The sequence below is a fragment of the Myodes glareolus genome, chromosome 24 (assembly GCF_982192425.1).
Source record: "Myodes glareolus chromosome 24, mMyoGla1.1, whole genome shotgun sequence".
Taxonomy (NCBI): domain Eukaryota; kingdom Metazoa; phylum Chordata; class Mammalia; order Rodentia; family Cricetidae; genus Myodes; species Myodes glareolus.
In genome coordinates, this window is record NC_142049.1 from 411,917 (window position 1) to 429,080 (window position 17,164).

Below are 17,164 nucleotides of genomic sequence, written 5' to 3' on the forward strand. Positions count from 1 at the left end.
ACAAATTCGGTGGATTCATAAAGAATAGTGGTTTATTTAGGCTCAGAGTTCTAGAGAATGGAAAGTCTAGAGCCTAATACTAGTCTTGGATTATGGTATGGTGGAGTATTCCACATGGTAAGGCAGCTGTGCGCCAGAGAGAGCACTCTTTATACCAGGTGGTTCACTCATTAATCTGTACAGGGGTCAATCCACGCATGAGGAAAGCCCCTTATGCCTCAGTCACTTTTGTAAGTCCTACTGTTAACTACTATTAACTAGAACAAAAGCAGTAAGAATGAACACTTGATGTCCTTTTAGTTCTGAGCACAATACTTAACTTTTATCAATGTTTGTTCTTCTAACAGATACACTGCAAACTTGCAAATAATAATATTTCATAATTAATATATGAATTTGAGAGTGAGATTCAGTGATCCTAGCAACACTATTCAAATTGTCGGTTTTGCTCCCACTACCATCACTTGTCTTTCCAGGGCAGGCATCTTGTCTTTAGAAGCAGTGCTTCTGTGAAGGAAGCTTTGGTTTTTTTTTTCCCTGAGTCTTTTCTTTTGAACAGTCCTTTAACTTTGGATAACAGTTTCATATTCACTTCTCAGTCATTGCTTAAAGTAACTCTTGCAAATTTTCCTCTGATTTCCATGTGTGCCATGATGTTTGTGTGCCTGCGCTCACACATGCACACACAGACAAATGTAAAATAAACAAACTGAGGCTGATAGTAATCTTATTATCTTAAACCTCATTGCATTTATAAATGGGAAAACAGAGGCTTAGAGTAAATAATTTCTCCAGAATGCCAAACTTAGCTTGAGTATATGTTTATATGAATGTACTAGATGTGTAGGATAATATTAAAAAAAACATCAGAAACCTGAGGTTCTTAGTCCTTAACCTGCCGTTTATCTGGAGAACTGGGTGTGTGTCTCTGCATGGATACCAGGAGCCATGTAAGCAGGCTCACATGGATGTGTCGTAGAGTGCTCCACAGATCTTCTCCATTTCCCACAGCTATTAGTTACAACCCAGAAGAAGGAACTGAGAGAGAACGCTATCTTTGGTGTCCTTCTCCAGCACTCTAAGCTTTCTCTTTTTGCAGAGATGTTGGCAATGTGGTTGAAGCCATGTATGGGGACCTCCCTCCTCCAGTCATGCTGATCGGGCACAGCATGGGTGGTGCCATTGCAGTGCACACAGCATCAGCCAACCTTGTGCCAAGCCTCTTGGGCCTCTGTATGATTGATGTTGTGGAAGGTAAGTTTGCTAACTGCTGACCAAGAGACATCCTGGTACATTGTTACCTTGTCCATATTTATTCTCAGTTTTCACTCATCTTAAAGTATGAACATGTCTTTGTACCTTTATAGAATTATACAACTATTTTCTCTTATGAGAAACTTTCAGTAACACCTTTTTATGACTGTATAATATTTCTAATCTTATGTGCGTCTTTTAGCTTTTAACAATTTAGAAACAAACTGCTTTTTCTGACTTACCCTGAGAATCTCACTGCTACTTGTACAGGTAGCTGTCCTGTTCACTGGGTGCCACATGTGGAGTGAATACCAGTAGTCAGGAATTACTGAGAGCCATAGTGGAAGCTGGCTTGTGTTGGTCTTCAGAATGTTCTTAAACTCTATCTTTACTTTACCCAAGCGTCACTGAATTCTGCTATTACCAGGAGCAAATATGGAGAGTTGACTCAGTGTGTTAGTTTTTGCCACGGTGACAAAATATCTAAGATAAGCAATGTAAAGGAGGAAAGATTTATTCTGGCCCATGGTGTCAGAGGTTTTGGTCCATGGTTGGCTGGTCCATTGCTTTTAGAATGTGGTGAGTCAGAGCATCACACAGAGGGAGACTAGGAGCAAATTGTACTTCCAGAGCATGCCCCTAGTTACCTGCTTCCTCTAAGTAGACCATGTCTCCAAACAGCCTATTCAGTATGCATTCAACAGTGGATTAATCTGTTGATGACGTTAATGTCTTTATTACCCAACCACCTCTTGATAGTGCGACCAGCTGAGAGCCAAACCTTTCAGGGAGGATTCTTCCTGTGTAAGCAATGCCATTCCGTTATTGTGGATGTGAGAGTAACATGAGTACTGTTCTCTTGATGATACAGGCACAGGCAAGGGTTTGTAGGACTCCAATAGCACAGGAAATCCTCTGAAAATTAGCTGCTAGAATTCTACAAAGCTAGGAATCTTCTGTATAGAAAAGAAACTATCACCAGGTGAAGAAAAGATGACCTTCAGAATGGGAAAGGATCTCTGAAAGCTAGTTCATACTGGGGATTCATATCTTGTGTGTGTGTGTGTGTGTGTGTGTGTATACATGTGTGCAAAATTTAACACCAAAAAGTAAAATATCATCTTATCAGTGAATGGAGGAAAAAGGTTCTCAAAAGAAGAAATACAAATTGCCGATAAAGAATTTTAAAAGTGTTCCGCATTCTTACCCACTAAGAAATTGCAAATTAAAGCTGTTTCGAGATTCCACTCACTCCAGTCAGGGGTGATGTCTGTCATTAATAAAACAATTGATTACATGCTGTTAAGAATATAGGGAAAGAGGGACTCTTTTTCTTTTCTGACTGAATGTAAATTTGTGTAGCGACACTGGAAGTCAGTATGGAGGTTCCTCAAAAAAATTGGAAATAGAACTATCATGACCTAGCTCTACCTTGTGGATATATACCTGAAGGACTCCCAGTCAGCAGCCCAGAGACACTTGCACATCCATATTTTTAGCTAGTTCCATGGAATTATACTAGATGCGCATAATAGGTAAATAGATAAAGAAAATGTGGCGCATATGAACAATGAAATTTTATGCAGTCTTAAGAAAAATGAAATAATGACATTTGCAGGAAAATAGATGTAACTGGATATCATGTTAAGCAAAATAAGCCAGAATCAGAGAAATATCACATTTTCCCTCATGTGGAAACAAAATTTAAAATAGTGTTTCTGTGTGTGTGTGTGTGTGTGTGTGAGAGAGAGAGAGAGAGAGAGAGAGAGAGAGAGAGAGAGAGAGAGCTAGCTATAAGGAGATCCTCATGAGAGGGAAGGAAGCTACCTTAAGGGGTGAGAGAGGATAACTTGGATTATATGTGACAGGAAAGCAGAAGAGTGTACTTAACTGTGGGAAGAAAGAAGTGAGGCATGAAAGAAATAGTCAGGGAGGGAGCAAAAATAAGTACTTAGTAGAATTGCAAAGCAAGAAAACAAAACAAAACAAAAGTTTATTGATGTAGTTAAAATTTTTGTTTAACATCAGGTACAGCCATGGATGCACTTAACAGCATGCAGAATTTTTTGCGTGGTCGGCCTAAAACCTTCAAGTCTCTGGAGAATGCTATTGAATGGAGGTAACCCACAAATCTAAACTGTCTCAATTTCAGATGTTATGTTTTAGCCTCTCTCTCTTTCTCTCTCTTTTAGTCAGCTCAAGTACTGAGAAGCAGAAGATGACTTTCCAAGCCTTTCTGTGATTGTATGTAAGGAAATAGCTTTGAAGCAGAGTGTTTTTCAGTGTCTCCTAATTGCCTCAGTCATCTGCAAAGTGTACCTTGCTAATACAGCATCTCCTAGGATGTTAGTAATTATAGGTCATCTGCTGTCCAGCTGGTTCTGCCCTGAGGGTGAGAACTTGCATCAGGTGGTCTCCAAAGCTTCCTCCACCCCTGTAGCTCCATGGTTCTAGATTCACTTTCTGTGTTTTACACTTAGTGGTGAAGAAATAGCTGGTGCAGGTTCTGTTCTCCAGAACAATAGGACAGGTGTTCTGTTCACTAGAATTATTTGGATTTGTAGGGAAAACAAAACAAAAAACTTAAGTAGTTTTTATTTAAAAAAAAAATGCTGGCAGAATTGCCTATGACTTCTGTTGAAGGGTCTCATCATTGAATATAACTATTAGTCCAACTGATAATTTTATAAGTCTGTGTGAAATTTACTTCATGCTAAAGGATGAAGATTCAAAGATGAGTAGAACACTGCTGACCTCTGCAGAAATAAGTCTTAAGATGAAAGTCCCTGCACTCACTGAGCCATCTCTTCAGCCTCAAACTTACTTTATAGCAAACCTCCTTTTTTTTTCATTTATATGTGTGTGTTTGAGAGAGACAGAGAGAGAGAGACAGAGAGAGAGAGATAGACAGTTGTCAATAAAGAACTGTGAGTGGGTACCCACAGAGACCAGAAGATGGATCTGTTCCCCTGGAGTTAGATTAAACATGGTTGTCAGCTGCTTGACATCGGTGCTTTGTTGCCTTGGAGGGCAGCAAGCACTGTTTAACCTCTGAGCCATCCCTCCAGCCCAGCAAAATGCTTTTTGATAAAGACCTTAACCTGTTCCTGAAGGAAGAGCCTAAGCTGATGGTATCTTAAAGGTCCTACCTCTACTGTTGCAATGAGAATCCAGTTTCTAGGGAATGAGCTTTGGGCTCCCATTCCAACTAGAACAGCATATAAGGCCATGAAAGCTGTCGTCTGCCACCAGCCCTGCTCTGTCAAGTCCTCCTACTGACTCACTCCCAGGACCTTCAGCTCCACAGTGAGCCGGCTGTCCAGTCAGTCCTCGGTGCCATAGAACATGGACAGGCTTCTCTGCTTCCTCATTGGAAATAAAGCACTTCTCTGAACATGTTTCATCATATCAGTGTTATCTTTGTGCTTCTGTGCTTCTCATGCATCCTCTGAGAAGCTGCAGTTTCTTTACTTACACTCGTAATAGCCAGGAGAGGAGTGGCAGTTGTCTGTTCAGTAGCACATGGTGACTGCAGCTCTCTGTTAGATACCACAGAACCTGAATTACCCCTTCCTGGTATTGCGCTGTGCTAAGAATCTCCCTCCTTTCTCTCCTAGTGTGAAGAGCGGCCAGATTCGAAACCTGGAGTCTGCCCGAGTCTCAATGGTCGGTCAAGTCAAACAGTAAGCCTTTTATCTCTTTGCTGGTTAGAGGATGAAAAACAGGAGAGAATTAGGGCTCCTTTGTTCCTGCACTTATTCTGCCATACTGCTAAATGCCTTCATTATTTTAGATAAAATTACAGGTGAGTTCTGTTAGTCTAACATGGAGATGGTTTTTCTAGTTGTTTTTTCTGTTTGGTTTTTAGAAACTCCAAAGCCCGGTAGTGTCTTCTTTAACTCCTAGATTAAATTAGCACATCCTCCTGTTGTTGGGCATTCCAGTGAGTACACATTTAAACTAAATGTCCACACCAGTGTTCCTGTGTTAGTGTCTGAGTGTCACTGAGCCAAACCCAATATAAAACCCAAACCCAAGTATGAAATTCTGGCAGAGTTAGAATAAAAGCCAGATTCAAAGGCTGAGCTGAAGTTACTCAACCTAATTGATCTTTCTTGGTGGATTTGCATGAGTCCTTTGTAAATAACCACAAAATAAACGTTAATTGAAAAAACAGCATCCACTAGGCCAGACAGGAGCGTAGGAGTTAGGTAAAAAGGAAAGTGTCATCATGGAATGCTTATCACCACTAGTGATTGTGTATTGTGTTTAATGTGCACAGTCTTGTTTGTAAGAGCTTGAATTTCTGAAAAACTGTGTTTTAGTGTAATTTAAGGAACCCTAATGTGATCAGTGGCCATTTTAGTGCTTTAACTCATGACCAGTCTTGTTTGGTTTACATGTCTGTTAACGCACCCTAACCTCAAATATTGTAAAACAAACTCCCCCCAAATCTGAGTCTTTTTGTAGGAATTTATTATGCTCTGTAGGAATAATAACAACATTATTACACCTAAAAAAGTTAGAATCTAATAGCATCAATTAATTAATCTAAGCAGTAGTATTTTCTTTTTCAAATTTTTCTGAATTTTTGTTTTACAGATAATAATTTGTATGTGCATATTTACTTAGGTGTTGTATAACTATTTCGATATCATGTATATTTATGAGTAATTCAGGGTAATCAGCATATCTATAACCTTGAATATTTATTTCATGGTGAAATCACTCAAAATCTTCTTTTCTGACCTTTTTGAAATATGCACTACATTATTGTTAGACTTAGTTGCCCTGCTATTTAATTTGTAAGTTGAAAGTGAAAATCGAGATAAGCACGAGCAGTCGGCTGATGCCCTCCTGAGTGTCTGCTTTTTCTCCCTCTCTGCCACACTGCCAGGTAGATTTTTGAGGAAACTAGTTTGCCAGGCCTCTAGCTGCCTCCAGGCCTTAGAACCCATAATAACACCTGTCTATATATTTTTCCATTGAGTTTTCTCTAAAAGGAACCATGGGACCAGCTGTTCATATAATAGTGATTTTTCTATTTAATTATATAGTAAAGAGGTTCCATTTGTATCATTGTTGTCTTCTTTTATATTTGACAGTTTGATACATGTGTATAAAGATTATAGTCATTTTCACCCCTTTTTACCCACTCTCATCTCCGCCTACTGAAACTTTTCTTGCGAGCAAGTCTCCCTTCTACTGTTGTTGTAGGAGTCCGTTTGTTTCTCAGCCGCCACAGACTCTAGGACCATGGGGTGGGAGCCATCCTCACCACCTCAACTCTAGGTAGCACCGTGCAACATATAAACCCTTTTTATCTGAGTAAAAGCTAAATCTGCCATGCTTCCCTGCCTGTGAATGACTACAGACTCTATCTGGCAGTCTGCCCAGGTGGAGATGCTGAGCCCTGGGCATGGTCTCAGCTACTTTCCTCCCAACCTCAGGTGGGCACATAAGCATCCGCACCCAAAGTGGGTGGCAGACATCCAACCCCAGAAAAGATCCAGAGTTCATGCTGGCAGCACGGACCAGGAAGCCATTTCAAAACCACGTGAAGTTTTTTGTTTGTTTGTTTTGTTTTGTTTTGTTTTGCTACTGCTGAATCAGGAAAATCTTTTCTTAAAGGAGTTACAGCATGCTGCCAACAAGCATTGCCCATCTGAAAAAAAAAATGAGGCTAAACTTTGTTTTTTAGTGTCTAGAATTCCTTTCCAAGCCCTCTCAAGTTTTATGTAGATTTAATCAGCCACATTGGTGTGCCAATTTATTGTAGAATCTGTTTTTATTTCCCGGCCACCCAGATTCCTGAAATAACCACACAGAAACTATTAATTAAATCACTGCTTGACCTATTAGCTCTAACTTCTTATTGGCTAGCTCTTACATCTTAATTTAACCCATTTCCATTATTTTATACTATACCACAAGGTTTGTGACCTACCGACAAGGTTCAAGTTGGTGGCTCGCATTTGTCTCTGGCAGGGGATCCATGGCTTCTCCCTGACTCTGCCTTCTTTCTCCCAGCATTCAGTTTAGTTTTCCCTGCTTAGCTCTATTCTGCCCTGCTCTGCTATAGGCTCAAAGCAGTTTCTTTATTAACCGTTGGTATTTACAGCATACAGAGGGGGATCCCACATCATACTGACATGCCTTATTGTATAGAAATGCCATTTTTTTATTTTATTTTTATTTTATTTGCATTGGTGTTTTCCCTGCATGTATGTCTGGGTGAGGATGTCAGGTCCCCTAGAACTGGATGGAACTACAGACAGTTGTAAACCACTATGTGGGTGCTGAGAATTGAATCCAGGTCCTCTGGAAGAGCAGTCAGTGCTCTTAACCACTGAACCATCTCTTCGGCCCCTAGGATACCATTTTTAAGAAGAAGAAAAGATAATTGTTTGGATTGGATGTTCAAACGTGCAGGGTTCTACTGGCAATGGTCATTGTATTTGCCAGTTTCTATATAGTAGCTATTAACACAGGACTTTTTGGGGGTGCAGCTTGTGCTGATGTAAGTAAGGAGCTTCTTTGCTTTGGGGTTTGCTGGGACTGAATTTGCATTCAGCCTTACAGACTTATAACGTTTGTCTTAATTCTTCAGGACTACTTCATAGAATTGCTAAGAAGGTTACAAAAAAATCTCCATCACCATGTCCCAGAAAATGACCATTACCTTTTTATGAGTTCTTACTGGTAAAAGAATAAGATAATTTGACAAGACATTCATCAAGTATTTTTTTTCCGATTTAGATGTGAAGGAATTACAAGTCCAGAAGGCTCCAAGTCCATAGTAGAAGGAATCATAGAGGAGGAGGAAGAAGATGAAGAAGGAAGTGAGTCAGTAAACAAGAGGAAAAAGGAAGATGACATGGAAGTGAGTGAAGGTCTTGTCCTTGGAAAGACAGAGGGAGGAAAGGAAACAGAGAAGACAGCATTGTTATTCTTGTCAAATTACAGACTTCGGAGGGCAGAGACACTGTGGTGAGAGATTGTGAGGTGGAGCGCTCTAAGGCTGGGCTCCAGTTCGAACACGAGACTTACCCTATGTGTTCCCATCAGACTGCTTCCTCACCAGGCTCCTTCTCACTTCTGTAAAGGTGGTCCTGTGGGTTCTCTAAGGGGAAGAATCTCAGTTCCAGCCTATATCCTGTCACTGTCCAGCTCTTACCATCTTCTCAGGCTTATCTCCCAGAACAAGCTTTCTGGCCCCAGTGTCTGTCAGTCCATCTGTGTTGTGGACTTACAGTGATATGATGCAGTGGATCACTTGGAGTTGTGCATTTTAAGTCCTATAATTGAGCCACATTTAAAGATGTTGTGGATGCCTGGCACTCAGTGCTGACTCCCATTGTCCTCTAATTACATAGAAATCATTCCCCACACAAACATTATGTTCAGCTCATGTCACTACTGCCTGGCTTTTAAGGTACTTTTTTTTATCTTCCTGCCATCCTTGAGATCACTGGTCAGAATAATGCTTTATACTACTTTAGAATTTACAAATATATAAATAAGTTTTCATCTCCTTGGGCCTTGCAACACACTGTAAGGTGAAAGAAGAATTTACTCTCATATTACAACATAGTAGCATCTTAACTCCTAAATTAGACTTGAGAGTCTGAGGCAGAGGAATCACAACTCAAGGGCCACTTGGACTGCAGAACTACAGGCAGATGCCACCACACCGAGCTCATAGTTACATATTGTCTGTTGCTGTTGGGCATCTTCTCATTGCTCATTGCCCAGCCGGGTATGCATTCTCCTTTATGTGACTGTGTGTTTAATTATCTCAGCACTGTTAAAGAGGCTGTGTGTCCCCTGCCAGTTCATTTGACCATGTATCTCACTGTTCATTTCTGGGACCTCTGTTTCCGCTGTGTATCTTTAGTGGCGATACCAAACTTCCTTGGTTTTATGGTTCTTAAGGCCTCACACATGTTAAACTTCTGCCACTGAGTGATACTCCTAAGTCCCAAACTTTTAATTACTGCAGCTTGTAACAGTTTTGAAGTCAAGAAGTATGAGTTCTCCAGTTTTCTTCCTCTTTTACAAAGTTGATTGTTTATTGAGAACCATATGTAATCTTAGACAATTTTAGGATCATTAAAAATATCTTTACAAAATACCATTTAAACTCAGATAGGGAATTCACTGACTCTGTGGTCACTTTGGGTGATGTGGACATCTTAGTCACCCACTGATCTTCAGTCTGCTATGTCATCTCATGTCCACATCCAGGTTTTCGTGTCGCATTCAATGCAGCATCCTAATCACTTATTTCAGTTACAATATCTAACCCATTTCCATGACACAGGAAAGCATGGGGTGCACTTACTAGTTCACTAATATTTGATAATACATTGTATGCCTATCCCATTGTCAAGGGAAGACAGATGTTGACATTTTTCCTATTTGTCATATTGCCTTAGAATTACCTTTACTAGTTATCGTCATAAATCTGGAGTGAGATAAAGTACTCTTTTCACACACACGTCAGCTTGTTCTTTCCTGTAGTCTGTCCTATTTGTCTGGTAGTGATCCTAGATTGGATGCCAGTTTCTGCTTTTTCTTTCACTTAGTTTTTTTTTTTTCTTTTGTTTTGTTTTACTAGAGTGTGGTCTTTGTCTATGTTCTTTTGTTGATATGTTCTTTTTACTCATTGGTATAAGAAAGTTCTGTCTTGGGGGCTGGAAAGATGGCTCAGCGGTTAAGAGCACTGCCTGCTCTTCCAGAGGTTCTGAGTTCAATTCCCAGCAACCACATGGTGGCTCACAACCATCTGTAATGAGGCCTGGTGCCCTCTTTAGGCATGCATGTAGACAGAATATTGTATACATAATAAATAAATAAATAAATAAATATTTTAAAAAAAAAAAGAAAGTTCTGTCTTGGATCAATAATTAACTGCTTTTGTGATCTTAAGAAAATTTCCTAAATTTACCTAAAGTAATAGAAGTTGTTGGGTATATTGGACTGTGTCTGGAATACCAGCCAGTTGGGAGGTTGAGACCGGAGACTCATGTGAGCCGAAGAAAACAAACAGTAAAAAAGAAAATCTAAGACTGTCCGAAAGTAGAGGTTACAACAGCCTACATCACTGTATAAAGGTTAAGTGTACCCTCAGCTTTGGACTTGTGGGTTCTTGATAAGTGCTAGCTCCTCCTTCCTTCCCACAGGCTGCTTTCTGCCCTGCACCGTGGGGCTTGTCCTCACCCTCACATTGCCTTTATTCCTGCAGACCAAGAAGGACCATCCATACACCTGGAGAATTGAACTGGCAAAAACAGAAAAGTACTGGGATGGCTGGTTCCGGGGCTTATCCAATCTCTTTCTTAGTTGTCCTATTCCTAAACTGCTGCTTTTGGCTGGTAAGTGTGTGTGTGTGTGTGTGTGTGTGCGTGCGCTGAAATAATCAAATACTATAGATCGGATGGCTTAAAGAACGGAAACCTGTTTTCTCAGAGTCTGGGGGCTGAAAGTATAAGATCAGAGTACAGTCGGGCTAAGTTCTCCGAACTCTCTTCCTGTTCACAGACCTTCCCTCTGTGCTTTCATAGGTCTAAGAGAAGACAAGGCAGCTTTCCTGGTGTCTTTTGCAAGGACACTAATCTTATTGTCTCAGAGACCCCCACCCTTACAACCTCATTTTGCCTTTTTGTAGACCCCATCTTCAAATACACTAGGGACTGGGGCTTCATCATGAATGGTGGGGACAGTTTCAGACCATAGATGTGTGAGTACTGCCGTCTAGATGTGAGCTCATAAGAACTATTAATATTAACAAATATTAATATTAACAACTTTTAAAGTGGAGAGCCATCCTTGTTCCCCAGCTTCCCCATATTCAGGCCTAAACCTAACGGGGCATGAAAGCTCTCCAGTGGTGCAAGACATTGGCCTAGCCTTTGTGCCTGGAGAGCCCAACTCCTGGAGCTACAGACAGTGCTGTAAAAACACTCTGAGTACTGTGAGAACTGAGACAGTAAAATCTTGTTGTCATATAAACATCTTTAAATGAGCGTGATTGGGGTTGGGGTTAAAAATATTTGTTATTCTTGGAGAGAACCCGAATTTGGTTCACACAACCTACATAGTGGCTCACAACCATTTGCAACTCCAATTCTAGGGTATCCAACACCCTTTTCTGACCTCTACAGGTGCCAGGCACATATGTGGTACACATATATACATGCAGGCAAAATACTCATATACAGAAATAAAGTAAGTAAATCACAAAAAAAAAACCACCAACAACAAAACCATAATTACCCAGAAATTGGAAACCAAAAAATCTCATCTGGTAAGAATGTGCCCATGGGAATCAGGATTGAAGGTGCAGTGGGCAACCAGGACTGTGTGAATCTGGATTGAGGTTGCAGTGGGAATCAGGACCCTGTGCATCTCGACTGAGGGCACGATGGGGAATCAGGACCGTGTGCATCTGGATTGAGGGTGCAGTGATATGTATAACTCTGAGGTAGTTTTACTCAGAGCTCAGTAAAACCTGTTTCCAAGGCATTTTCTAGGGAGTTACTCACAGGTTCTCCTGTTTTGTTCCAGGTGTTGATAGATTGGATAAAGATCTGACCATAGGCCAGATGCAGGGTAAGTCATCCAGAATTTGTGCCTGTGGATACTTTTCTGAGGGCGGGGAAACGGGCAGTCATATGAAAATTGGTGTTCTGAGATAGTGAGGTCCAGTAGGGAGAGTCAGCATTAGAGTCACCTCCATTGAACCGCCACCGCTGGGTGATTGTGGGCAACATCTTCCCTTTTCTAAAGAGTTATTATCTCCCCGCCACCAACTAAAAATGAGAGTCATTACTCAAGCAGTGTTTCCAGGATGAAAGAAATCAAATGAGGTGATGCCCTGGGAATTACTATTAAACAGGCACCTAACATTGTGAACAGACATAATTTCCCGGTGTTTTCTTATGTTCAGAGTTTTCAGAAAAGAGAAACAGTATAGGTATCAAGTGGCATAAAGTCAGTTAGAAGACATGATGGTGAGTAGGGAGTAGGGTGGGGGTAGGAGTTAAACACTGCTCACCTAGTAAGCTGTTTGAGCTGGAATGCTCTTAAATGTGTAAACTGAGAGTGTTGACGCCAGCTGTAAAGAGATTACACAGTATAGTGGGTCTGAGCCCCACACGTGAGCCCAGACGTGAAGACTACAGCAGGGATGCAGCAGGGCCCATTTGTTTCCTCTATGTTAGAATCATGTGCATTAATAATATAATAGATCTGAAGGAGCCGCAGCCTCCTGCAAGAGGCAGACCGTTAATAGACTTAATGGTGTGGCCTAGTTCCTGCACTAATTACACAGCCTTGGACGAGATATTGCCCTAATCATAGCTCACTTCCTTTCTCTGTGTGACTGTAGAATCATCTTCAACAGTGGATAGATTGGTACGCTGAAAACATAAACTACTGTGTGGCTTGCATGAGAGCCACAAAGACATCTCCAACTTACGTTGAAAATGGAAATACTGGACTCACAGATTTAGTCAGCTCCCCACCTGGCCCTGTATTTAGCATTGAACTAGAGTCTTTTGTGCCAGGAAAGCACCTGCCCCTCATGCTGTAGCCCAGCCCAGCTCAGCTCTAGTCACTCCTTTGTTGACTGTCAGTGCTGGACACCAAACCTTGGACCAGCACACCCAGGAAAGCTACATGCCCAACTGCTGATCACTCTTAATACTTGTCACATTAGAGTTTGGAGTGTAACTCAGTAGTAGAGTTTAAGTAGGTTGGAGCCCTACTTTTCAATCCCGAATTACCCCTCCCCCCCGCCAAATTACTGTAAGTTGTGAGTTTGCAGTGTACTGTACGGCAAAGAGTGAGAAAGCACATCTTACATTGTCTAGCACACTGTTTAATACTCATCTGCTGTCTTTTGCAATAATCCATTTCAATATTCTTTTATATATTTATTTTATTTACTTATTATGTATACAGTTGTCTGTCTGCAAACCAGAAGAGGGCACCAAACCTCATTACAGATGGCTGTGAGCCACCATGTAGTTGCGGGAAATTGAACTCAGGACCTTTGGAAGAGCAGACAATGCTCTTAACCACTGAGACATCTCTCCAGCCCCCATTTCAATATTCTTAACATAGCTTACAGAGTTCCAAATGACCCCAGGTTTTCCAGCCCAGCCTCACTGCCAGCCACTCAAATCAGCACCATGCCAAGCTTCTTTATTTCCATGGCTAACTGTCATTTCAAGCCTTCTCTTCGGGTTGGTTCATTCTTTCTGTGCAGAAAGCTGTCTGGGTACCTTTACCACATTGCACAGCCTCTGTGCACACCTCACCCTTGGAACTACATCTGCATTAGTGCTGTGTTTTACTCTCCAACTAGACTGACTGCTGTGAGCACAGGAACTGAGTTTTCTGTACCAAGTAGGTACAGAAGGAAAGGGTGAAACGTGAAGGGATCCTGAACAAGGGTACAGTTACACTCAACAGACTTGGTAGCTGTGTCCAGAGTGTCCTGAGGGAAGGTCTTCCTGGGATGCCCAGTGACCTAGGAGGCATAGGGGTGATTTGGGGAGGGCTTTCTATCCCTGAGGTTCCCCGTTTGTCTCCTCTCCAGGGAAGTTCCAGATGCAGGTCTTACCGCAGTGTGGCCATGCAGTCCATGAGGATGCCCCTGACAAGGTGTGTCTGGTGCCCAATGACTTGGGAGGACAACTGGAGGGAATGTGGGATTTCACAGAAAGTAGGATAAACCTGTGTCTCAGGGTTTGTCTGTCAGCTCCCCAAGTCCCGCCTGGTGAGCACCTGTGGTCTTGGCTTTGTATGTCTGGGCTGAGGAGCCACTGGCACCCTCTTTTATCCCAGGGCCTGTGGCTAAGATCTGCTTCTTTGTTAAAGCCAGACAAGGGTGATTTGAGCAGGCACTGCACCCTAAATTCCAGTTATAGTCAGAGATTAATCGGGGCTCCTCCTGTGGGAAAATAGTGTTTGTAAGTCTTCTGGGAGTAAAAGATTCTTGTTCCCTTTCACTTCTCTGGAGCCCTTGTAAGGAGTCCCCTGGTCCAGGTCCTTTGCTCTTAACCTGCCTAGACAGTAGTAAGTACTTCCAAGGACAGCAGTGGCCAAACCTTCAGCAGAAGCCCCAGCACTTGCAGCACTAGGCCCAGCACTGCCCTCCACGGGGCCTAGAATGCCTCTTCTTTTCCAGGTAGCTGAAGCTGTTGCCACTTTCCTGATCCGGCACAGGTTTGCAGAGCCCATCGGAGGATTCCAGTGGTGAGTACATAAAGGCATGTGAGTCTAGCTGGATGGCCCACCTCAAAACTTGAGAATCTTGGGGATTATGAATATCACTGCCTTAGCCCTGTCTGGTCTGCATTACCGAAGTGGTCTGTGTTTTTCTTGGTTGTATGTGGGTCCAGTGGTCTTGCTGAGCTGTGTTGGAGTCATGCCTCATTTCCTGCAGTGTAATCCACCTTTGCCAGAAATGTCTGTGTTCTGCCTCCTGCTGAGTAGAGCTGGGCAGGCCATGGAGGTTGTGTAGAAGTCTAGATTGGGAATTTAAATCCTGCACCACTGGCATTTAGAGGAAGTGATTCTTTGTTTGGGTCAGGGGGTGTCCAATGCAGCATAGCCGCACCCTGGCCTCTGCCCACTATCTTCCAGGAACACATCCTAAACATAATTCTGCCAACTATAAATGCTTCCAGATGGATCCCTATGTCAAGGGAGACAGAAGTGAAACAATGGCTTGTCTAGAGGGAGAGTGAGCAAGTCATCCATGGACCCTATGAATCAATGTGAAGACTTAATTTCTCAAAGTGTTTGGGGGCTCCTGACCTTTGGTGTCTTGATCAAATGAACCATCCATTGAGGGCAGCACCCCTGTCTAGCTCCACATGGGGCTGTGAAGAGATGGGTCATGCCTGCAGGAGCTTTGTTGGTCACCGGGGAGGGGAGGATTCCCTGGAGAAAGGGGTAAGCTGGGAAAAAGCTTGTAATGGTTTGTAACATTTACCCCTTTCTATCCCTGACAGTGTGTTTCCTGGCTGTTAGTGACCTGATGTCCACCCCCTCTCTACCTTGAGCTCTGTTGTAAATACATCGCACCAGAGGCCACTGTGATGCCGCTGTCTCCTCCTCACCATCCCACCCAGCCATGTGACACTGGCTCCCTGTAGAGGGGCATCCCAAGATGTACAAACCCTTTCTGTATACCTGTCAAAAGCATTGTTTTCCAGGGCCCTTGTCCAACAGTGGCCTGTGTAGTCTGGGGTTCCCAGCTCTTCCCCTCCCCTGTGCTCCCTGCCTTGCCTAGGGTAAGCCACCAGAGCTGTTCCTGGGGCCCCTGTTCCTGGTATCCGGCAATGTACCTGGGTTCATATGTCTCCCCAGGCTCAGGGATCTCCATTCCTTGAGGATGTTCTTGGCATGGTCCTGCCCTACCTCATGGAATGGGCAATGCACACACTGGCCCTTATTTTTCCCTTTCAAATAAAACACCAGTCAGGTACCTTTATCCCAGTCTTAACTGTTCCAAGTCTGGAAGAGCCAGAGTGACCAAGGTTCCAGCCTTAGTTCAGGGAGAGGTAATAGATAGGAAGCATCCCAAGAGACCTGCCTGTAAGCCAGGTCCAGCCAGTCCAAGCACATGGCTTCCCATCCGGGTGAGCCTACCGTCCCACTCCCACATGCCTGGGCACCTGCCCTGGGCTGAGGCCAGCTGCTCCAAGGGTCTCACGAGCCCTCATCTGCCACAGAGGAGCCCAGGTGAAACACAGCCCACGCACAAAACCACAGGCTAAATCCTGTGGAATTGTTTTTAATGATCGAATTTAACCATTTTCATAGTTGGTTCCTGAAGGTGTGCCAAGTGCCGCTGCCTCTTCTAGACCCTCAGCTTCTCGCTCCACTTGTGGTTTCCATGTTACTATGTAGAAACGTCATGGACTAGCATCTCCAGTCTGCCCTCATCATAGCACTGCGGCCTCCCCCTGCTGCCCAGGCACGCCATTTCCACGGGCAGGGAGGGGCAGCCCCCTGAAGCCCATCTTTCTGTGACTGTCGTAGGTGACATTTAGCCCTCTTCACCTTTCACCCAACAACTTCCTACCCCTGTCCTGCTGCACGGTCCAGAGTCTGGGACTGACTTTGTTTCTTTGTTATTTATGATCCGGTTTAAAGAAAATAAATATCTCCCAACCTTTATTCATCTGAGGAGTCGTCCTTATTTTTTGGATCTGGCTAGGAACAGTTTATTAGATTTAGTTGCCACCAGACTCCAACAGTCTCTTTCTCCATAGTCTGTCAGTGTCGGCAGCCAGTGCTCCTGTGAGCAGATTATCACCTGTGTTCCTACGAAGACCCCTAATGACACTCTGGGATGGACACACATAGTGGGGTGCTAGGAAGAGGATTGTCAGGCAAGAGGGAAAAGTGGAGGCAAGAAACTGTCTTTGTCCACAGCACGTCAGAATCTTCCCCAGATCCGATCCTGGAAGGCGGACGGAACCTGTCTCCTGCAGCTCAGGGAGAGGTGGAGAAGAGCACAGTCTGCCTCCCTGACTTCCCGAGCTCTAGACACGCACTCCCATCTGTCCTGAAGGAGTCACTTCATTGTGAACTTCCTTGACAGGTGCTCTTGAGTACATGGTTCCAGCTCAGTATGCGGTAGGAACAAGCAGGTGCCAGTTGTCCAAACCACAGTTAGAATTCTGGCCTCTTTCTTTTATTCTCATACCATTTGCTGTCACGCCCTGTGCCTGCCTTCTTTATGCCCCTCATTCCTATCCCAGCTATTCCCTGACCTGGGCATCATCTCTCACCTAAATTACTACCTTACCCTTTTTGGTGTCCTGCTGCTGCCCCTTCCCCAGGATCACTCTCCACACACTTACCTTAAAGGCTTTGGTTTCCTCAT

General features: G+C 43.2%; 1 protein-coding gene across 2 annotated transcripts in view; it reads left to right on the forward strand.

Annotated features, from left to right (window-relative positions):
- The window catches only part of Ppme1 (protein phosphatase methylesterase 1), a 47,999-nt gene extending 31,547 nt beyond the window's left edge, over positions 1-16,452 (forward strand). The window contains exons 6-14 of one of the 2 annotated variants that reach the window (XM_048435025.3): positions 1,100-1,254; positions 3,283-3,373; positions 4,872-4,937; positions 8,014-8,137; positions 10,502-10,631; positions 11,824-11,868; positions 13,862-13,926; positions 14,453-14,520; positions 15,282-16,452. In XM_048435025.3, coding sequence (XP_048290982.1) covers positions 1,100-1,254; positions 3,283-3,373; positions 4,872-4,937; positions 8,014-8,137; positions 10,502-10,631; positions 11,824-11,868; positions 13,862-13,926; positions 14,453-14,520; positions 15,282-15,300 — 763 coding nt within the window. In that variant the 3' untranslated portion in view covers positions 15,301-16,452. The remainder of the gene's footprint in view (positions 1-1,099; positions 1,255-3,282; positions 3,374-4,871; positions 4,938-8,013; positions 8,138-10,501; positions 10,632-11,823; positions 11,869-13,861; positions 13,927-14,452; positions 14,521-15,281) is intronic. The other variant, XM_085682883.2, reaches the window with a different exon arrangement.
- Positions 16,453-17,164: the final 712 nt, after the last annotated feature.